This window comes from Pelodiscus sinensis, chromosome 2, assembly GCF_049634645.1.
Source record: "Pelodiscus sinensis isolate JC-2024 chromosome 2, ASM4963464v1, whole genome shotgun sequence".
Classification (NCBI taxonomy): Eukaryota; Metazoa; Chordata; order Testudines; family Trionychidae; genus Pelodiscus; species Pelodiscus sinensis.
This window is the reverse complement of record NC_134712.1, coordinates 30,044,758-30,068,588: the sequence shown is the minus strand read 5'-3', so window position 1 is coordinate 30,068,588 and position 23,831 is coordinate 30,044,758. Positions and strand designations below refer to the sequence as shown.

Sequence of the window (23,831 nt, the reverse complement as noted above, 5' to 3'; positions counted from 1 at the left end):
GCAGACACCTCAGTTTGAGAATAAAGGACTGAGGGAAGTGAGGTGTGGGGGAATAAAACTGAGCTCTGGAGAAATGTTTGGCTAGAGTTTCCCCTACAATACGTACCAGTTCCGACTTACATACAAATTCAACTTAAGAACAAACCTACAGTCCCTATCTTGTACGTAACCTGGGGACTGCCTGTATTTCAATGGTGATGCTAAGAAGCATAGCTTCCTGGGGGGTCTCCCAAATTAGCTCAGCAGTTCCCTTACCCCCTCCTCCATATTCCTGCCTCTTCCACAACAAACTGAGAAAAAAAGTTTATTCTGTATGTACCTAGACTTCTAAAAAATTTTAACATTTTATCTTAAAAAAATACAAAGAATGATTAACTTTTATTCAATGACTTTCACATCAAGTTTATTCTAGTAAAGCTGCCAGCCTTACCAGTTCAATATGGGCGCTGAAAGTATCCATACTTCCAAAAAAAGTATTTACCTTTAGGCAAAGGTCATCTTTAAAGGAGGTTTTTTAAATATAAATTTATATAAAACAGGGAAATATAAATATCTACTATATATTTGAGTTTGTCTGTCCGTCCAAGAACTTCACCTAAATTGTAAGAGCTGGGACCACCAAATTTGGTATACAGCTTCTTCTTAAACTTAAAGCAAGGTAATGGTGTGGTTGTACAAGGAAAATGGAATGTGTCTGGAATGGGATTTCTTCTTATGAAGCCATACAAAAAAAGAGAAACAGAATCACTAGATACACGAAACCTGAGTCCAGGAGTAACCCACCATTTTACTTTATTAATTGACTTAAGGACCCATGCTATGCCAGTTGAATCTTCTACTTTTTATATATATGCAAAACCTATTACAAATCACAAGTGAATCATTCCATTAGTATTTATTTTTAATAATGTGTTTCCTTTTCTCTGATAACATGGGACTATTACTGGAGCATAAACGGATCTCAATTCCCTAAAATATAAATCAATTAGGGCTGTCAATTGACAGGATTAGTGCATTAAAAAAATTAACACGTTAATCGTAGGCATTAATGCTGTGCTGCCTCTTTAAAGGTGCCGGAATAGCACTTCAAAGGGGCAGCGCAAGCAGAGTCGGGGATCAGCTGGGGACTCCAGCTGATGCCCAGCTCCACTTGCGCTGCCCCTTTGAAGCACCGCTCTGGTGCTTTAAAGAGGCAGTGCTGCATGGAACCTGGGGTCAGGTGGGGACCCCAGCTGACCCCGGGCTCCATGCAGCACTGTCCCATTGAAATGCTGCTGCGCAGTTTCAAAGGGGAGTTGCACACAATTAATCACGATTAAAACTGTTAATTACCTGAGGGTACGTCTACACTACCCCGCTAGTTCGAACTAGCGGGGTAATGTATGCATACCGAACTTGCTAATGAAGCCCGGGATTTGAATTTCCCGGGCTTCATTAGCATAAAGCCGGCGCCGCCATTTTTAAAAGCCGGCTAGTGCGAACCCCGTGCCGCGCAGCTACACGCGGCACGGGCTAGATAGTTCGGACTAGCTAGCTACTCCGAACTATCTGTACACCTCATTCCACGAGGCGTACAGATAGTTCGGAATAGCTAGCTAGTCCGAACTATCTAGCCCGTGCCGCGTGTAGCCGCGCGGCACGGGGTTCGCACTAGCCGGCTTTTAAAAATGGCGGCACCGGCTTTATGCTAATGAAGCCCGGGAAATTCAAATCCCGGGCTTCATTAGCAAGTTCGGTATGCATACATTACCCCGCTAGTTCGAACTAGCGGGGTAGTGTAGACGTACCCTGACAGTCCTAAAATTAATGGGCTAAATTTTAAGTTCACTACTGCATATGTTTATGGTTTTCTCACCTAATGCTGATACACTGATGAATACGACAGAAGGTCTCAAATATAAAAAGACGAGCATTCTCAATGAAGTCTTCAAGACATGCCACCAAGAAGAAGTCATTCACAAGCACCTGTGAAAATAGGGAATAAGGGAATAATGAAATAAAAACAATATCTATAAAAAACATACTTATATGGTCTGTTCATAGATTCAGTATACATAACCTCACTAAAACCAGTCACTGGTGTCTTCTGAAACAGTTTCTGCAACATTTTAATATATATCCAAAGCTTTACAAATTAGCACACAAGTTTTTAAAACGTAAAATTCTAAAACCAAATTTTTTGCAGCTAAACATAATAATTACTAATACCAAGTCTGGAGGAAAATGTAAAGTAAGAAAGTACTGTTACAGACTCAGTATCCACTTATTTTAAAGTATGAACAACTATGCTATTATAAAGTAGCCCAAGTTTTAGAACTGTAGACCCAATCACAAATGATTCATTACAGTGACATTTCTGATCTATAAATAATCTGCTTCAGTTACTTCTACTAACAATATAGTTTACTGTTTTGCAAGAACCTTAGTATATGTGAAAGTATGCCCCATACTATGAAGCACAAGAATTACAGAAGTATAACATACTTCCATATTAAGCTAGTGGAAAAGCAAATCAAATCACTAATCAACAGAGATGATCTATTTGCACAGACACAAGTAATAGAAAATTTCACTGCCCTTGTATATTTCAGTCATATGACTCAGAGCTTTTCAGCATGGAAATTGCCAACTTAAGAACTTTTGGTTATTATTTTCATAAAGATGGTAATTACAGGTGAAAAGCTCACACCCAATCTTTTCTCTGCAGCCATCACAGATTTCTGACCGAGCTTAGCAGTATAGTTTTTTCTGATAAACTCACCTGACAATACATCACTTGTGTGGTTGCTATTATCTAAGCCTCTCCACCTATTAAGGAGGCTCTGTTTATAAATTGAAAACTGCACTGGCTTAAAATATTTATAGAACATTTCTAATTAACATTAAACATAAGTCTTCCTTTATTTTGCCAGGACAGTGGTGTTCAAGAAAATGTTAGCTAGTTTTAGTTAACTTCACAATTATCTTTACCCAAACCCAGGGCAAAAACATTTCCCATACATATACAAAAGCTTTAGAAAGAAAATCATTCCTTGATTATGGAAAGCAAACATTCTTACCAGAGTACCTAAATATACATGGGGCTATAGGGGTACTAGCTTCTCTCAGAGGCGAGCCCATGTTTCTCTCACCCTGTACTACCTGGATGGACTCTCACCCCATGACAAAAATAGCTGTATCTGTGCTAACTGCTTCAGAAAGTGACAAAGAATAAAAAGGGGAGTCCAAAGAAGTCAGAGGACTTTTCATTTTAAAAAAAGATTAAATATTATTTACCACCAGATTCACTGAAATAATTTTTTAAAGACCATACTTGGTATATGTTGCCAATATCTGAAACTTAAAAACTTGTTAAGTTTACAGAAGTTAAAAATCTTACCGCTTCACACTCTCTCAGTTTTTTCTGGGCACCATCGAAGTCAAAATTAACATACAAGCATTCTACAAATTCTGTAATAGGATCTTGGTAGGTGTATGATTCCTGTCAAAGTGATTCAAGAACATTTGATATTTCAAGAAATAGTACTTCGTAATACTCAAATTTTTTTTTTTTTTACACATTTCTTAAATGAACCAGCATGAACCATTTCCAGTTTATCTCCAGGTAGGTGAAATATTTAAACATCTTATTAAAAGTTAGTTAATTTAAACTATCACCTAAGGTTACTAGAAATGAAAGAACTATTCCTACTGATGCTTTATATTTTGCAAAATTTACACATTAGACAATGAAAATTAATGAATTTCACTACTAGAGCTATAATATTTGGGTGGGAAATACTGCAGTTGAAATGTTCACTAAAAGACATTGTGTTTTGTTTCATTTCCAAATGCCTTATTTCTTCAAAATTTAAATTCAAGGACAAATCTGAATCTGCTGTATTTTCATACCATACCACAGTCTGATAGGGATATTTGATTAGGAATGATCTCCCATTTTATAAAGATGTGGTACGCAAGAGTCAATCAAAACCATTTTGTATTTTGTAAGCTAAATATTAATTACTATGAAAAAAATGTCCTTAAGGAGATCAACTGATAACAACAGACCTGAAATTAAATCCATAAAGCTCATAATTAAATTATGAAATAAAAAGTTTATTTTTTAACACTGAAAGGCACCCCGGAACTAGTTTACTTCAAAAGTGATACTTAAGATAAACCACCAGTTGTCTGTAATAAGTGAGGGTACGTCTACACTGCAATGCTATTTCGGGATACCAGAGGTATATAGCAGACACGCCATTTCTGGCATCCCTGTAAACCTCGTTGCACGAGGGATAAGGGATGTCTCGAAATTGTGTGTTATTTCTAAATTTGGCACTGTGTAGACGTGCCAAATTTCAAAATAGACTATTTCGAAACAATCAAAATAAGATACGCAATTTGCCTAGTGAGAGTATCCAAAATGTACAACTTGTGATACTATCTGAATAACTTTTCCCTTCTTTGAAAGGAAGCTACTTATTCTCAATACTGGATGTAATAAATCATACATTTTCCTCATTCACAATTCAGTTTTGCAACTATTAAATCTTGTGAAGCACTACATTTGTTAATCCATTTATTGATGACCATCATGTAACCAGCAACGCCTAGAGTCTGGTGGTTAGAGCCCTGCATGGATGCAAAATTTGTATCTGCAAAAAACAAGCTGCGGATATCCACATCTGCAGATACCCACAGATATAAGCTGTCTGTCTGCAAATCTGCAGGGTTCTAGATACAAAATTTGTATCTGCCTCCATATCTACAAAACGAACCATGGGTATTGGTGGATTTGCAGGACTTTACCTGTGGCAGTGCAATTTAAGGTAATATAACAGCTGGAGGCCAATATAGCAGTTTCTGCTAATATTATAACTGCCAAATGTAGCCCTCCAGTTAGAGTTCTCTACCATCTGTCCAAGTAAGATAACTACTTTGAAATCTACATATGAAAAGTATTATTTAAAAGCTAATATTATAAATACAAAAGTGACTTAGCATCATAAATTGCTGGAAGAGAGTCTCTGAACAAGTATTGAGAGGCTTCATTATGTAGCCTCCTATATTTGGTTTGTTAAATATGTTTGAGCAATGTATTTTGCTTCAACCAATTTTTATGCAATTTGATAAGAAATATTGATAAAAATTTTCATGCATATATTGTTTGAAGCAAAATGTTTAAGAATTCTTAATGTTTTTAAAATTCAGTGCTGATCCTATTGCTTCATTTCTTGATGTCTTACATTACTGCATCAAGATTTCAAATGTACAGAAACTCAAGTTAGTAGTTCTTAATTTCTATGAATTTGAAATGTTAATGCTATACATTAACTTCTTTAGACACTAATATCAGATCTTTTGAAAATTTATACTAATATTTCAATTTCTACATTTTGTTTTGCAGTTAAGTAAGCTTATGTTTGATTTAGAAAAATCAGTTATATGCCTCTACGCATGTTTTAATAGACATGTGTAGCACAACTATTAATCATATTTATTATTTTCAAATATGTCTAAAAGACAAAGGCTTAACAATAAATCATGTGGATTTGAGGTGGCATCTTTCATATGAAAAACACAAAAGACTCCAACAATGAATCATAATATTTCTTCAGTAAGCATCTTGATTCTTTCATAAACTAATTCTCTGGTGTTAGATAAACTACACTGCTTATAGGTGTGGGTTTCTTTACATCCCTGAGTGAGATAGCTGGACTTATCCAAGGTTTTAGTATAGATCAGGCTTCAATGTTCAACCAAACTTGTAGGGCAAACAAGGTTTCCTTTTAACTTAACAGGAGCTGTTGTACAATATAATTCTCTCCTCTTATAGTTCAGACCACATAGTTTTTAAAGAGAATATAGATCCTATGAAGAAAAAGAGGTGCACTGGAAACAGTAAAAAGTAAAGCTCAGGATTCAAGTGTATTATCAGAAAAATGTACACACCATGAGAAACTTAAAACTGAAAAATATTTTATAGTATGATGTTATATATAAAAAGGGGGTTTATATCTTACCTGCTGGATAACCTTGACTAAATCTTTCAGCACTTGCCTACGTTTTCGAACATCCTTGTTTGTTATGACTGCTGTAGTCAGATATCGAAGGATATGGGGGCACATAGTCTGTATTGCATTAAGATACCTGAAGAAAATATTCCACTTATTTTTATATATTTAATAATTAACTTTAATGGTGAAGTATGATTAGAAGATAAAAACAGCTGACCACTTTATATAATGCCATACTATTTCATACATGTGTAAATATACCAATAACTAAACTTTGTTTTTATTATTTAGGTCAACAAAAGTGGTTAGTTACGTTTTCAGAGAATTATGTAAAATTGGACTTCATTTCATATTGTGACCATATAAGGTTTGAAATTTTTCTGAACCCATACACCCAGTGAATAAAATCACAGAAGGGGTTTATAAAATGAAAATAATCCAGCATAACATGTGATTATCCCCAAAACAAGTAAACTCCAAAAAAACCCACAATAAATTCCCATTCTATTAAACTAGTTAAGCCTACTACTTATTTACCCTTTTACATCAGTACACATTTACTCATTTGTTTTTATGAACCTATGAAGTTTTGCCGAAGTCAATCTCAAATCAATAACATACTAGATTTTATCTTCTGATTCTTCCTTATTTTTCCATCATTATGGTGCATCAACTGAACACCAACATTTTTCAATCTATTTCTGTTTTGGGCTCATCCTATTACGTTCAATAATCGAGATCACTCATGTTGGCCAGTGTTTTAAAAGGGCTCCATCTTCTTGATTTTCAACACTCTTAAGTAGTTTCAGTTTTATCATCAAATCAAATTAGAACTCCAATAAAACACAGTAGCGTGACAACTTGAATTTATAGCTCCTCCAAAACTTTTTATACTAGCCAATTAACCCGTCATAAGACGGGATTTTCAGGTCTCTCCTCCACGTCGGTCTTCTCTCCTGAGCCTCCGGTCTCTTGTTTCATTTCGTTTCATCTCCCTCTCCCTCTCTCTCCTCTCCTACTGCCTCCCCCCCTTCTCGCTCTCAGCTCTCCTCCCCCTCTTGCCTCTCGCTCGGGGTACCGCAAAGTCCAAATGGCCTTTTGGGCTCTACACTCCCCGCGCTGCAGGCGGAGCGTGGAGCCCAAGCGGCTGCTTGCCCCACTTGCTCCTATGCGATGGCCCGGCTGAGCGGTGCAGAAGTCAGCCGTGTGCCATGGCGGAAGGCAAAGGGGGCGGGGTGATGACATTCATGGCCAGACGGCAGGGCCTGGAGCCACTGTCACGCCGCACATCACCACCCCGCCCCCTTCCCCTCCTGCTGTGGCGCTCAGCTGACTTCTGCGCTGCTCAGCCAGGCCACCACGTGGGAGCAAGCGGCCGTTTGGGCCCCGCACTCCCCATGCAGCATGGGCCCCTCGGAGTGAACATCCAGCATTTCAGAAACAGCACCTCCCATAGGGAACATCCAGCATTTCAACGTTACAGACTCTCAGACACTGGGCTACCATATATGGTGTGTCTACACTACCACTCTAGTTTGAACTAGGGTGGTTAATGTAGTCATTCGAAGTTGCAAATGAAGCCCGGGATTTAAATATCCCGGACTTCATTTGCATCTTGCCGGGCGCCGCCATTTTTAAATCCCCGTTAGTGCGGACGCCGTGCCCGCGGCTACACGCGGCATGGAGTAGGTAGTTCGAATTAGGCTAATTCAAAATACCGTTACTCCTCGTGGAACAAGTACTTACAGTGTATCTTAAGTATATCTTAAGTATATCTTAAGATCGCTAGTTTTTACTACCAATTCAAAGTTACGGGTGACTGACCCAGTAACATTTTCATTTTATTTGTCTGATCAAATGGCAGAAATTATCAAATTCCAAGAGAATGGGTACAAAAACTTAACAGAAATATTTTTCTTTCAACTCTTGGAATGCAGCAACCTGGACACAAAAATTTTGAGTCCCTGTTTTCATATCTAGAGCAGAAGACACTATATTAGAAACACAGTTTTTTCCCTGCACAAATATTTATAGACATTATTGGGTCATTTTGCATCACTATTAATAGTGATTTTTAGTTCTGCCTTTAACTTTTCCTGTATTTCTTTATTAGTAACTAGAGGTCGAGCTTAAATCTTTCAACATAAATATATCCAGAGCAGAGTAGTTAAGCAATTTAAGTAATTTGTTAATTTTATGCTACAATGAAGGCAATGAGTTACCACTTCTCTGATTCTCTGGGGTTGAAAAATTCAGACTTAAATCAAGTGGCTTTTAAGAGCTGCACGAAACCTGGAAGACCAAATCATAATGACAACTTTTTTTTAAACAAGTGTATCAAAAAATGTCTCACTTGCAGGACTAATCCCAATGTTCTGCTCTGCCATGTCAACATTTCATTCAATTATACATTTTATTTTGAAGCTGAAGGCATGTTGAGCATTTTTAGGGATGAACACATATCTGAGCTACCTTCCTATGTTTCACCTCTTGACAGGATATACATACTAAAAACAGTTCGTTATATCAGCCCATTCGACTAGCTTCCCTAAAATTGAACAAAGTAAGTAAAACAAACACTCACCACACACCAGAGTATGAATTTAACACCCATTCACCAGTAGCTTTCACATTTACAGTGTAAACTAAAACTGGTCTGGTAGCACTAGACTAACAAAACATAGATCAGTGGTTATGTCCCATGGAACACTGGTGTTCCGTGAACAACTCGCAGGTGTGCTGCGACCTCTTCTTTGTTTGTGTTACTTCTTTGGGGTTTTTCTTTTGTGACAACAATTTTTTTTTTTTGAAGAAAATTGTCATAGGTGTTCCTAGGGTATTTTCTAATTAAGGAAGTTTTTCCGCTTTTCTTGGTGGCTGACAGAAGCCTGCTTGGGACACGCAGCAATGAATGGGGCTGTGACTGCATTTCGGCCTGACCTCCTGAGGTCGCCCTGGTTACTCCCCCCTCCCCGCACTTTCTGTACCCTTAACAAATTTTCCCCAGTGCTGCTGCTGCTTTTTAAGAAACCATCTGGTAATCCCGGGGGTGTGTCTAGACTACAGGGTTTTTTCGAAAAAAGTAGCCTTTTCGAAAAAAAAAACTTCCCCTGCATCTAGACTGCTGCCGTATTCTTTCAAAAGTAAATCGAAAGAACACGGCAGTTTTTTCGACCATGGAAAACCTTGTTTTATGAGGAAGAATGCCTTTTTTCGAAAGTGCTCTTTCGAAAAAAGGCACTATGTAATGCAAACTGTGCTTTTTCGAAAGAGAGCATCCAGACTGCTTGGGTATTCTCTTTCGAAAAAGCGGCTTGCTTTTTCGAAAGTACTGGTTGTAGTCTGGATCCTTTTTCGAAAGATGTTTTTTCGAAAGTATCTTTCGGAAAAGCCTCTTTCGAAAGAGGCTTGCAGTCTAGATGGAGCCTAAGTGTTCCGAATAAAAAAAAAATATTATTGTTTGATGTTCCATGGTCTCAAAAAGTTTAAGAAACACTGATATAGATGGTATCATGAGCTTTCGTGGGTACAGCCCACGTCTTCAGTTGATCAGAGAGGTGGACTGTGACCACGAAAGCTCATGATACTATCTACATGTTTTGTTAGTCTATAAAGAGCTATCAGACCAGTTTTTGTTTTTTAAGTTTATCCTGTACTGACTAACACGGCTACACCCTGAAGCTAACATTTACAATGGTCAGAATAAGGGCCTGCCCATGCTTAAAATGCTATAGTAGCACAGCTGTAGTACTTCAAGACACATATCAACTGTACTAACAAGAAATATTCTCCTGACAGCATAACTAATTCACAACCCCAAGCAGAAATAACTGATGGAGGGAGTCTTCTGTCAACTTAGCAATGTCTCCATAGGCACTTAGGTCAGCCTAACTACACAGCTCAGGGCCCTGAGCAACCTAGTTGTACTGAGCTAATTTTCTAGTGTAGACTGGGCCTAAGAAACAAGCTGAAGAAAAATCAGCACTTTTCAAAAATGAAAATTAGGGTGAGAGTTATATAGTATAACACAAAATCTCTTTATTAAATCAACTGTACACATTCCAGAAATTTCTGAAATTCAATAACCCAAGACTCCTGATATTTTTCTTTGTTCTTAATTTTTAGCCTCAAAAAGACTTTTAAATATACTTTAATATTTATGAAAATATGAACATCCACCCAGTTTTCTCTCTCTCAAAAAAAAAAGTGTTTCCCCAACTAAACTAACATATTAATTGCAGGTTAGACCTTCCTGATCCAGCACCCTCAACCACGGAGTTTGCCGACCAGGGGAGGTCAATTCTCCTCTGCTGGCTGCCCCACTCCCAGGCTCCAAAGGCTAGGGCTCCCACTCTGATGCTACTCGCTGTCACCAGAGTTCCCCGGGTTCCAGACTGCCTGGCTGCCACAAGAGTTCCTGGGGTTCCGTTCCAGGGCCACCAGACCACTGCCAGCCTTGCAGCCAATGGGCGATTCCTGAGTCAAGAGGGTTCTTTGGCCAGTGCCACACAGCCACCCCTGCCCCGCTGTCAGCGTGGATTCCTGGCTGGGGCTCCCAATCCACTTGGTCCTGTTGATGTCAGATGTTCCCCAGCTACCATCTGGCCCAACCATTTCTGGTCCTGCCAGGGCTCCCCAGCCCTGCTTTCTCCAGCTTGCTCCCACTCCGGCCTCCTGGGATCTTTGATCCAGCAACATCTGTGGCCCTGCCAGATCATGGATGTTGCCAGACAAAAGAGTCCCAGATTTGGGAGGTTCGACCTGTAATTCCCACCAGGACAATATACACATAAAATTAAATTAATGGAGATTGCCTATCTCCTAGAACTGGAAGGGACGTTGAAAGGTCATTGAGTCTAGTCCCCTGCCTTCACAGCAGGATCAAGTACCATCCCTGAAAAATTTTTGCCCCATCTTCCTAAATGGCCTCCACAAGGATTAAACTCTCAATCCTGGATTTAGCAGGCCAATGCTCAAACCACTGAGCTATCCCTCGTCTCCTCCCACCCCATTCAGTCAAGAGGTATATCCATTGTTGGAAAGCAAACAAGTAAAACTTCTATATAACTAAATTAATAAACTTTAACACATTTTAAAACAACTTAGATCTGAACATCCAGAGAAAAGCATGGAAGTAACTAAGCTCAAAGCTCTACCAAATAAAGTAAAATTGGAAAATAATGTAAACTATTATCTAGTCTTTCAGTTATAGTAATTTTAGATGCTATTTGTAATAAAGCATATGAGTTTTTAAGAAAGCACTGTCAACAGACTGGTGTGAGGATGAATGCATCATATTAGAAAGGAAGGCTGGCCAACCATAGCATCTAAGCCTGTGAATAGATTCTTTAAAATAAGATTTTTTTTAAATGATGTTCTGGTGCGCCTTTGCTATTAGGGAAAGTGAGTAAATATTAGCAAAGGCACAGCAATTTCTTGTTTTAATTTTTGCGGGTCACCGTTCAATCAATAAAATTATATAAATAAGATCAAAACACCTAAATATTTAGAGCTTTGAAAACGATACCATTCTCATCAAGCACTCATGTGTAAGACACCCACCCAAAGTCAGGAGAACAAGCATAATGAGTTTAATGCCTTCAGTGTGACAATTTGAGAGTGTCTTGTTATTTTTTGTTTACAAAAATGACTTGCAAACAGATGTTCAGAAACTTGAGGCTCAAAGACAGAAATTACTTCTTATAAAAAAAGCTTTTGATGTGCAGCTGTCATTTCTAAGCAGCATTTTAATTATACTTTATTGGTCCTCAATCAGGTTTAAAGATTTAAAGTATTAATTAATTCAAGACTACTTTTTACTATGTAACAAACCCAAAAGCTTTACTATGTAACAAACTGAAAAGCTTTAAATTCTCCTGTAACCCAAAGAACTTCATATGAGAAGAGTTAATGCAAAATTTTCTAGAAAACTAAGTCCATTTCTTATAATGCTGCTACACTGGAAAAGGATTAAAAATCCAATTGCTATGTAAAAAAAATTGATTGCACTGCTCTGACTCAGAAAAGACTTATATTACAAATGCATTCTTTCATTAGCACCTGTATTTAAGTCACTCAGACAGAGTTTCATCTCTAATTGCATTTATTTACTTAGCCTAGATATTGTTTTACATCTTGAGATTCAAAAGCAGACGCTATCTCCATTTTTTAATTCAGAGTGAAATCAGGCAATGTTATCAGTACATATGATGTAACCAATTAAAAAAGTGCACTGTCATTCTACATTAATATTTAAGAGCAAATATGATACTCATTAGGTGTCTGTTATCCATAGACTAGGAATTCTTCCTAAATTAACTATCCCTTGTTGTTTAATGCTTGTTTGTCATTCTATTAGATTAATAAGTGCGTGAAACTAGAAACTTCACAATTGTGAGAATCTTACATATTTCCTTATCTCGTCTCATTTCTTTACATTATTTGTCTCTTTTAATGGCTATACAACATTATTATTAATTTAAACATTTTGGTCCAACACGAGTACTATGGTGACTATTTCTATTTTAATATTTGTAAGTAAAAAACCTCACAAAAACTACTCTAACATCAATAAATACTGGAAATCACAAGGTCAAAGATGAAAATAATGTTAACTATTTGAAAGCATCATATACAATTACTTTATTATACAACTCCTCCTACCAGTAGTAACTGAAAAATATTACCATATACAGGCAGTCCCCGAGTTACGCGGATCCGACTTACGTCAGATCTGCAGTTATGAACGGGGCCCTTCCTCTCCCTGGTCTCCAGCAGACCAGGGAGAGGAAGCAAAGCGGCGGAACACGCGGGCAGCGGACAGGGCTGTCCGCTGCCCACGCGCTCCGCGGCTTGGCTCTGGTTTGCCTCCCCGTTCCCCTGGTCTGCAGACCAGGGGGACGGGGGGGCAAAGCAGAGCCAAGCCACGGAGCACGCGGCCAGCTGACCACGCACTCCGCGGCTTGGCTCTGCTTTGCCCCCTCCTCCCCCCCCCCCAAGGACAGAGCAGCTTGGGTGCTGCTGGGTTGGTCCAGTAGCGCCGAGGAGCGGCGCTACTGGACCAACCCAGCAGCACCCCAGCTGCTCTGCCCCAGGCATCCCCAAGTCAGCCGCTGCTGAAACTGACCAGGGGCTGACTACAGAAAGCCCGAGGCAGAGTTGCTCTGCCCCGGGCTTCCTGGAATCAGCCGCTGATCAGTTTCAGCAGCAGCTGACTTGGGGATGCTTGGGGTTCTTAAGTTGAATCTGTATGTAAGTCAGAACTGGCGTCCAGATTCAGCCGCTGTTGAAACTGATCAGTTTCAGCAGCAGCTGAATCTGGACGCCAGTTCCGACTTACATACAGATTCAACTTAAGAACAAACCTACAGTCCCTATCTTGTACGTAACCCGGGGACTGCCTGTAATGGCTGTTTAATGACTATCAGAGAAGTTAAGTCAGGGGTCTGCAGTACAGAGTGGACAGCTGTCCATAAAGCCCAATACATGACACTTTTCAGGGCATCATCATCTGCAATTTTAATTTTGTTATAATTGTTTGAGATGGTAACACATTGATCTAGAGAGTGAAAGGGTTAATTTAATGGTCATGGATTAGATTAGGCCAAAAAAAAGGGGGTTTGGGATGAGTCACCTAGAGTTAAACTAGTTGACAACACCGTATTTAATTATCCCAGACACTAAACACCCAAACCACTAAATCCAGAATCTATACACAAGAATGAAAGTTTACAAAAAAGCCCTCTCTATAGAACCTCCTTCATAGAGCTGGTGATTAAAATGCTGACCAAAATAATGGCAGTATGTTTATACTAGTTCTCCCCCCATTGCTACCACTGCTGATACAATGATGGGAAAATTTAAGAAAAAAAATGTTAATTAGATGTACCATAGAGCAATGGTTTGGAGGGCCTGCTGGATCAACAATACTCCCAACACTTGGAGAGTCGGTAACTGACAGACATTTAAGAAAGATTGTTTCACCAATCCATTAGACTGGTTGACAAAACTGCTGCCTTGTTTTCTCCTCAGAGAATGAGATAGTAGTAGGTAAAGGACTGCAGAATGCATTGCTCCATGAGCTTTAAAAAAAAAAAAACAGGCCCTTGTGAACTCATTACACCTCTGCTTGATTCACTCCAGTGGGTTCCCATCAGCTTCCAGGTGCATAAGAACAGACATACTAGGTCAGACCAAAGGTCCATCTAGCCCACTATCCTGTCTGCTGATAGTGGCCAATGTCAGATGCCCCAGAGGGAGTGAACACAAAAAGTAATCATCACATGAGCCCTCTCTTGTCATCCATTTCCAGACAAACAGAGGCTAAGGGCACCATTCCTACCCATCCTGGCTAATAGTCATTGATGGACCTAACCTCCATGAATTTAACTTTTTTTTGAACCCTGCTAAAGTCCTAATGTTCACAACATCCTCTAGTAAAGAGTCCCACAGGCTGACAGTGCACTGCATGAAAAAAAATTCCTTGTTTTAAATCTGCTATCTATTAATTTCATTTGGTGACCCCTAGTTCCTATATTATAGGAACAAGTAAATAACTTTTCCTTATTAGATTTTTCCATATCAGTCATGATTTTATAGACCTCTATCTTAGCCCCTCCTTAGTCTCCTTTTTTCTAAGCTGAGAAGTCCAAGTCTTTTTAATCTCTCTTCATATGGGACCTGTTCCAAACCCCTAATCATTTTTGCTACCCTTCTCTGAACCTTTTAGAATGCCAATATATCTTTGAGATGAGGCAACCACATCTATACGCAGTATTCAAGATGTGGGCGTACCATGGCTTTATATAGAGGCAACAAGGTACAGGCAGTCCCCGACTTGCGCGGATCCGACTTATTCCGCAGTTACAAACAGGGCTTTTCTCACCCCAGAGGACACGGACTGTGGGACCTTGCGGTCCCACCGCCCGTGTACTCCGGGGCGAGAAAAGCTGCTCCGCGTCTCTCTGGTCTGCAGACCAGGAAGACGCGGAGCAAAGCCGCGGAGGGGCTCAGGCAGCCGGGCAGCCCAGGTGCGCCTGGGCTGTCCCGCTGCCAGCTTCCCCCGAGGCTTTGCAAAGCCGCGAAGGGGCTGGGGCTGTCCCGCTGCGGGCGTGCTCCAAGGCTTTGCTCCCCGTCTCCCTGGTCTGACCAGCAGACCAGGGAGATGGGGAGCAAAGCCTCGGAGCACGCCAGCAGTGGGACAGCGCGGCGCGCCTGGACTGTCCCGCTGCCCGCATGCTCTGCAGCTTTGCTCCGCGTCTCCCAGGTCTGACCAGTAGACCAGGGAGATGGGGAGCAAAGCCGTGGAGGACTTGGGCGTCCCGCCACCCCCGTCTCCCTGGTCTGCTGGGGGGGGGGTGGTGCAGCTAGTGCCCCCCCCAGCAGACCAGGCTTTTCTTGCCTACCCCTGTACCCCTGGGGTAGAGCAGCTGGGGGCTGCCGGGTTGGTCCCGCAGCGCTGCTCCAGACCAACCCGGCAGCACCCCAGCTGCTCTGCCCCAGTAGTCCTGATTCAGCCGCTGCTGGTCAGTTTCAGCAATGGCTGAATCAGGACGCCTGAGGCAGAGCAGCTGGGCTGCTGCTGGGTTGCTCCAGTAGCGCCGAGGAGCCGTGCTACTGGAGCAACCCAGCAGCACCCCAGCTGCTCTGCCCCAGGCGTCCGCAAGTCAGCCGCTGCTGAAACTGACCAGCGGCTGACTACAGGAAGCCCGAGGCAGAGTTGCTCTGCCCCAGACTTCCTGGAATCAGCCGCTGATCAGTTTCAGCAGCAGCTGACTTGGGGATGCCTAGGTTTCTTAAGTTGAATCTGTATGTAAGACAGAACTGGCGTCCAGATTCAGCCGTGGTTGAAACTGATCAGTTTCAGCAGTGGCTGACGCCAGTTCCGACTTACATACAGATTCAACTTAAGAACTACAGTCCCTATCTTGTACGTAACCCGGGGACTGCCTGTATTATGTCTTATTCTCTATTCCTTTTTTAATGATTCCTAACATTCATTTTTTTTGCTTTTCTGATTGCCACTGCACACTGAGTGGATGTTTTCAGAGAACTATCCACAATGACTCCAAGATCTCTCTCTCGAGTAGCTGTAGCGAAATTAGTCCCCATCATATTGTACGTATAGGAAGGATTATTTTTTCCAGTGTGTATTACTTTACATTTATCAACAGGGCTCGCTAAGTCGTGGCGAGCCCCACTCGCCAGCTGCACTGTCCGGCGATCTGCGCATGTGCAGATCGCCCAAACTCGGCTCTTCTGGGTTGTAATCTACTCGCCCGGGGCGAGTAGATTACATAGATTGTCGAGCCCTGTTTATCAACATTAAATTTAATTTGCCATTTTGTTGCCCAATCACTTTGTTTGGTGAGCTCTTTTTGAAGCTCTTCACAGTCTACTTTGGTCTTAACTATCTTGAGCAGTTTAGGATCATCTGCAAATTTTGCCACCTTACTGTTTACCCCCTTTCTCTAGATAATTTATAAATAAATTGAACAGGATTGATCCCAGGACAGACCCTTGGGAGACACCACTAGTCTCCTCTTTCCTTTCTGAAAACTGACCATATATTCCTACCCTTCCTACCCCCCGCCCTGCTAGCTGTGTCAGTTAAGTGCCCCAATCCCCTGCCCCCTTCCATAACCTCCATTCTCTCCTGCTCAGACCCTGCACCTCTACCCTCAAGCCCACTTCTGGCTTATATTCATTTCAAAGAATATAAAGTTATGTAACAGTTCTCTGGACTACATCATTCCATAGAACTTCAAAAGAATGTTACCCTAAATACACCCAATCTATTTGGTACTCAGATAATTCTATATGCACACACAAAAGGACATAGCCTGGCTGACAGCCTCAGAGACAGGAAAAAGGTAGACTCCAAAAACCCAGGGCATTTATGTCCTTTAGCATCCACTAAAGGTTTCAATCATAAGAGCCAAGTGTTTAATTGATAAAATATTGAGGACTGTGAAGATAAAGATGTTGATACAGACCAACTGGCTCTCTCAATAGGAGGCTTCACTATCATTCCTTCTCTAGAAGTGATTCCTCTAATTCAAAGAAGAGATGCACTTATGGAACTATGTTGAGACGCATGCATTTTGGCTTCCTATTTTCTAGTTAAATAGCACTAATAGAAATCTGCCACTGATCACTTTATATGCGCCAGTTTAAACAAGTTAGGCATTCTAAAAGTTCAGATGGAACCCATAGAAAGAAAGTGTTTTATGCACCCTCTTGAATCTTTCTGAAATATATTCGGCCCATAGACTGAAAAGGCTGGACATGCCATTGTTAAATATTTGTGTCCTATACCCATTTTCTGCATCATTAAAAGGCTACTGTCTTACACTACAAGCAACTTACTGTGGTTGATAGAGAAAGAGATCAATGATGTTGTCTCTCCCTTTTGGGTGGTTGAAGAACACAAACAAGGACCAGTGGATGAGCCACGTTCTCTGCTGAAGAGACTGGAGTGGGGAGCTGACTGACTGAAAACAAGACAATAAAATAAAATTTTAAATAGGTGCAGATAAGATGCAATGAAAACAGGACAAAAGTAGTTCTCCTTGGATCATCATGATAATTGCCATAACCAGGGTTCGCCAGCCGCATGGTTTTGCGCTCTGCGCCGGCTCTTCTGGGGTGTAATCTACTCGACACGGGCGAGAAGATTACATTGTTTGTCGAGCCCTGGCCATAACCCTCCATCTCCCCTCAGTCATTCTGAATTTGGTTCCTCATCCTCTTCTAGGAAGTGATGGTGGAGAACAAGTGAGCCTAACACAGTGTGGGGAAATTTCTCCTACCTCTATACTGCTTTTAGAACTGCTTTTAGATCACCACCTCAGGATGTTCCCCACCCCAGGAACCACCTTACTGTAGTAATAAAATAAAGAGTGTAAAACTTAAGTAACAGATCTGCTAGGAGTAGATTCAACAACTGGAAAAACTTAGTTTTCAGTTCCCATCATCAGCACCATGGTCATTAGTAAGTTCACTCAGCAACTGCCAGCAGACTGGCAAACTGGAAACTGCAAGGTAATGATCATATACAATAGATCACTGTTCCCTAGCATTAAAAAATAAGCATGATCACAATACAGGCTAGACCTTGCTGGTCCAGCACCATAGGGACCCGAACAAGGGAATTTGCCGGGTTGGGAAGGGTCTCCCCCCAGATGGGCTGCTAGTAGACTCCAGGCGGGCAGCCAGGAGCCAGCCCCAACCTCACTGCTGTTGACTCTCCTGCAACTAGGTTCCCGGCCCAGGGCTCTCTGGTATAGGAAAATACGTGGTCTTACTGGACCACAGAGTCCTGGTTTTGGGAGGTACAACTTTTATAAGCATTGATACTCTTCCTTGTGAAATTTCCTCTGGCCACCAAAGCCTGGCACAACCTGCTGTACCCACATAGATTCAGAAGCTTTAAAAAAAGCTATCAGAAGATACGGAAGAGAAGCCTGCCTGGCATCAGCTGTCCTTCACTAGACAATACAAAATACAAATTTTAAATGTACTGAAACCTTCAAGATTTCCATTTAGAGGATCAATCACTTAAAAATAGCCAGCTCTGAAATAGTTTCTCTCAATCACACAAAGGACACTCTAATCAACCAGGTCATTTTTTCACAATCAGTGCAACTGTCAGACACTGAAGAAGTAAATATCTAACAAACATGCCAGCAGCCAGATTTTCCCTCACCATAACCAGGGTAGTCAGAAGAATCAGGAATGAATACTGCTTGCTTCAAGAGTACATGTTGTGGTGGAATGGTTGTAGAAACATAGCAGACTTCGGGTAGTGTCAATTTTTCATCTATATACACACTTCATTTACTGCCACTCCACATTACCAACATATTATAGAAGGCACTACATTTTTTCCATGTTTCTCCCAATAAGTTAGAGATGTTTCCTGTACTCTCACAATTTTCATATAATTTTAGTTAACACCATTAAATAATTTCTTAACTGAATGTGTTAAAGTGTAAACTGTGTGATATAGAAATCAAATTATACTACAAGAAGAGGGGAGCTATTCTATTACGTGGCATCCAGATGCAACTCTGAATTAAGGAAAAATCTAAGCCCCTCTGAAGTTGCCCAATCAATCCTATCTCTTAAAACGAGACTGCACAACGACAGTACATTTTTGTCATTTGCAGAAGTAGCACTTACAGAAGAACTGCTGATTGACTACTTTAAAGGCCGGTCACTCAGGAAGATTACAACTGCTTCACAGAAGCTAACCTCAGGACGCCCTTTCTTAAAAAGGCAGAAGAAACTAAAGAAAGTTATGACTAATACTGACAATGAAAATTTAAAAAATTCTTGAATTTTATCAGTTTGTGAATGTGAGTCAGTTTATATCATTTTCAGACATGTGTGTGTCAAATCCATCTTTTAAAATGGTATGCTTTATGGCAGGAGTGTCCAAACTTTTTTCAAAGAGGGCCAGATTTGATGAAGTGAACATGCGTGAGGGCCGACCATTTTGCCTGACATTCTTTGAACCATTAAAATTAAATGCAAATTAACTATTTTATGCAAAGTTTATTGCAAATGGCATACTTTTCATTTCGTCACATGGATGACAAATCTAAACAGGTGTTAAATCACTCTGCCTTTCATATCTGAAGGCCAGATGAAAAAAAAATCTAGGAAGCTGAAATATATGTCAGGAACATTGTAAAGTACATTACATATTATTGGTAATAAAGGTTGTCTGTCAACTTTTAAGTTCAAAAAATATGAACAGGAACATAACACCAAGTATACATGTTGTGTCCAAATATATTTATAACTGATTTAGACCAACTGACATTAACTGAGATTTTACAATGTATTCATCTCAATACATATGGATTCATTGGGGGCCATAAAAGATAGATATTGCCAAATTACCTGTGGGGCCGTATTAAACCGGAACACGGGCCGCATTTGGCCCGCGGGCCGGACTTTGGACATGCCTGCTTTATGGGGACAGGGAATACTAATACTATTCAGTACTCAATCAGAAGACAATTTCCATGTGCTGTGATGCCACAGCATGAATTCTTATGATGATCCCACCCTCAATTTAACCCTTCTGGAGATTGCAGACATGCCTGTATATAGGGATTGAACAATTTTAGTTTAACAGAAGCTTCTTTCAAATTCAGAAACATTTTCAAATCGGACGACAGGGAAGCATGAAAATTTTTCAAGAGCAACAAATCTTTAGCTATATGGTAAGTCAAATACAATATTTTATAGCACTGATTTCAATAAGTCAGTGTCTTACATTCATTTATTTCCTTCTTGTGTCTTAGATTTTGTACTGAAATCCCACATATGCCTGGGATTCTTCATTCTCTTTCCAAAGGGTCATCTAGGACCCTCTATTTATTTTGCTCTTTTCCTCTTTTTCTACTGTCCTACCCCACAAAAAAGCCAGAATTCAGTAATCTTGTCTCAAACATATGAGGACTGCACATGGCTCCTTTGCAAATACTTTTTGACAAGAAGAGACTGTAAAAGAGTGATAGCAGCCATAACTTCTCCTTAGAGCAAAGCGTAAGGTGGCTACAAAAGATGACTGTTTTTTAACTGACAAGATTTCTCCATATTTTTCTTAGCCTTCAGCTTAATGTATTAATATGCTCAAACTTTAACTCACATTGTTATCTATAGTCTCTTTCAATCTTGTAAGATCTTCCATGGCTGCATCCCAGTTCTGCATTAAAATTTCAGATGCCAGTTTTCCCCAGAGTGAGCTCAAAGCATTTCTATCTGTTGCTGGAACCTGTTCAAAAGAGTAAACAGTTACTGTAAGCAAAATAATGTAACACTTTTACTTGGTCAAATGTATTAGATACCTGCTGGTACTATTTTTAAAATATAAATGTCACACACTCACTTAACCTAATTTTTTCTAAATTAAAAAGAATTGGAGAATTAAAAAAATATTTATTTTGTAATTCAGTCAGCAGCTTTGTGCATTTTAAGAGCTACAGGAAAAAAAAGAAAAAGGGAAATGGCAGCAGATGCCACTGAAGACTCTTGTTGGTAAACAGTACAGGCAGTCACCGAGTTACGCGGATCCGACTTATGTCGGATCCGTACTTACGGACGGGGCTTTTCTCGCCCCGGAGGACGCGGGCGGCGGGACCACCTAGAAGCGCTGTGGTCCCGCTGCCCGTGTCCTCCGCAGCTTTGCTCCGCGTCTCCCTGGTCTCCCTTAAGGCCAGGGAGACGCGGAGCAAAGCCGCGGAGGATGCGGGCGGCGGGACCGTGGCGCGTCTGTGCGGTCCCGCCGCCCGCGTCTCCCTGGTCTGCTGGGGGGGGAGGGGGCACAGCTAGTGCTCAGAGTTGCTCTGCCCCGGGCTTCCTGGAATCAGCCGCTGATCAGTTTCAGCAGCAGCTGACTTGGGGACACCTGGGGTAGAGCAGCTGGGGTGCTGCCGGGTTGGTCCCCGCAGCGCCAAGGTGCGGGTCTGCGGGGACCTACCCAGTAGCGCCCCAGCTGCTCTGTTCCAGGCGTCCAGATTCAGCTGCTGTTGAAACTGATCAGCGGCTGATTCCAGGAAGCCCGGGGCAGAGAAACTCTGCCTCGGGCTTCCTGTAGTCAGCCGCTGGTCAGTTTCAGCAGCGGCTGAATCTGGACGCCAGTTCCGACTTACGTACAAATTCAACTTAAGAACAAACCTACAGTCCCTATCTTGTACGTAACCCGGGGACTGCCTGTATTGTAACAGTGCAGTAAGATGTAGTTGGGTAAGTTGGTGGGCCTGGGCATTCATATGAAGTAAAAACATCAAGCTTCTAAAACAGAGGTCCACAAACCGTAGTTGCATCCCCAGAGGAGACACAGGAAAACATTCTGCAGCTGAGGCCTGGGCTAGCCCCCATGGAGGCAAAGGGAGCGCTACTCAGCTTCACTCCTGGCCCCATGTCCAGAGCCACAGCTTGACTCCCAGTCCTACCCCCAGCTTTGGCCCTCTTAACCTGTCCACATCCCTGCCTCTAGGAGCAACAACCCACTCTTGGCCTTGTCTCGGGGGGGGGGGGGGGGGGGGGAGCATACCAGGGAAAGAGTTTAGGGACCAAGTTCTAAAACCACTTCAGGACTAGCAAAAATATTCACTGTATTAAAAACTATTCCTTATTTTTAAAAAAACCCTAAAGAAACACAAAAAAGCAAGATGCCAAACACACAGTGATATGCTTACAGCAAACTAGAGAAACAATGAAAAAAGCTGGTGACAACTGGCACTAATAACTTCAGCACCAAATGCTTGGTGCCATACAGATCTTCTTGTGCTTTTAGACAACAATGATTTTAGAAAAGGCTCCCAAAAAGCAGTGGCCGCAATTGAGAATATGCAGAGATCACCTTGAAAAAGTAGAAAATCCATTTGGATAAAAGCATGTGGCAAAAGAAAAATGTCCTACTAAATTAGGCAGTATCCCTGAACACATCTAAACTCCATAAAATCTATTTCTCTCAGAGCAGTTCATCAAGTCTATTTCAAGTAAGGGTAGCTCTGGGGTCAATCAGGTTTGGTTTATACAACACGGAACTACACTAGGTCATTCAGTGTGTCAAATTCTAATCTCAGACCACAGTTACAATGGTTCTTTCATAGCTTCCGTTTCACTAACCATTACTTTAAATGAATTTTCTCCCACCAAAAGAAGTAACAAGTATCCAATCAAGGTATAACGTATCAGAAGCATACACTACTTTTATGAAAACTACTTTCAGAAAATTTTTAAGAATTATAGAATTTTATTTTCAACATGCTCAAATTTGAAACACAAAGGCAGATAATTTAGGACAACTACTCGTTAAAATCTAACACAAAAAATAGCTCTTTGAAATACATAAAAAGTACACCCCATTGAACAGATTATAGAAAAAGATTTGCTGAGTAATGGGTCACATAGCTTTTCAAGAGAAAAATTGTATCTCAAGACTGAAATATGTTCTCCTCATTCTTTCGCCTTTTTTTGATAAACAAATATTACATTATTGTGAAAAATCTACTAGTTATTTGCTTTGGAATCCACTCTACATCTAATTATATCCAATTAACAGAATAAGCAGTGTGATTTATTCCAGAACTGATTAATACTATTCTCCAAAAGATTAAATATATACCATAGTAAGAGAAAATATAGATTAATGTCAAGAAATACAATAATTATGCACAATTACTAGGAATTGCTTTTATGAATTCTAAAAAGGGACATAATGAGGTTATTAGAACTACACAAGTCCCAAGTGCCAATGTGAAAAGCTTTTTGCTGCACCTTAGTAGGAATTTTTGCTGCTGAAGTTCATGTGCGCTACTTTGGCTCAACTCCATGTCATTACAGTTGGCACTCAGAGAACTGCTTTCAGTGATGGATATGCTAGAATAGTTTCGATATCTGGATTTTCCAGCAGTTACCTTAAATTTCCATTTGCTAGCAAAACGGCACATTCTCTCGTTCATCAGCAACAATAAAATTACTGTGCTGGGATTCTAACAAGACACTAAATCTTCATTCTCGAAATTCACTCCCAGCATTAACAAATGATATGAATAACCAACTCTTTTCATGAAGCTGTAATGAAGTCATGGCTCTAGTTCTACAATCCTTGTTTAAGCTGTTCACATTTCCAAAGCACAACTTTTACTTTTCTAAATCCTCCACAATATTCAAGGGGAGACAGATGGAATTCTTGATAGGAAGCTGTAAATTCAGTATTACTACAGATTACCTTCATTTTACCTGTTAACTTCGTCACCAATTTTTGTACACAGGAATTGAACTGCAAATGCTTATTCTTAGTTGCTA

The 23,831-nt window shown here is 40.7% G+C and overlaps 1 protein-coding gene across 1 annotated transcript in view; it reads right to left on the bottom strand.

Annotated features, from left to right (window-relative positions):
• Nucleotides 1-23,831, bottom strand: part of EIF3E (eukaryotic translation initiation factor 3 subunit E) — a 57,359-nt gene that overhangs the window by 15,575 nt on the left and 17,953 nt on the right. Inside the window, exons 6-10 of the mRNA XM_006113017.4 lie at nucleotides 20,665-20,790; nucleotides 17,370-17,494; nucleotides 6,009-6,135; nucleotides 3,380-3,481; nucleotides 1,856-1,965 (exon numbers count right to left, since the gene is read on the bottom strand). Coding sequence (XP_006113079.1) covers nucleotides 1,856-1,965; nucleotides 3,380-3,481; nucleotides 6,009-6,135; nucleotides 17,370-17,494; nucleotides 20,665-20,790 — 590 coding nt within the window. The remainder of the gene's footprint in view (nucleotides 1-1,855; nucleotides 1,966-3,379; nucleotides 3,482-6,008; nucleotides 6,136-17,369; nucleotides 17,495-20,664; nucleotides 20,791-23,831) is intronic.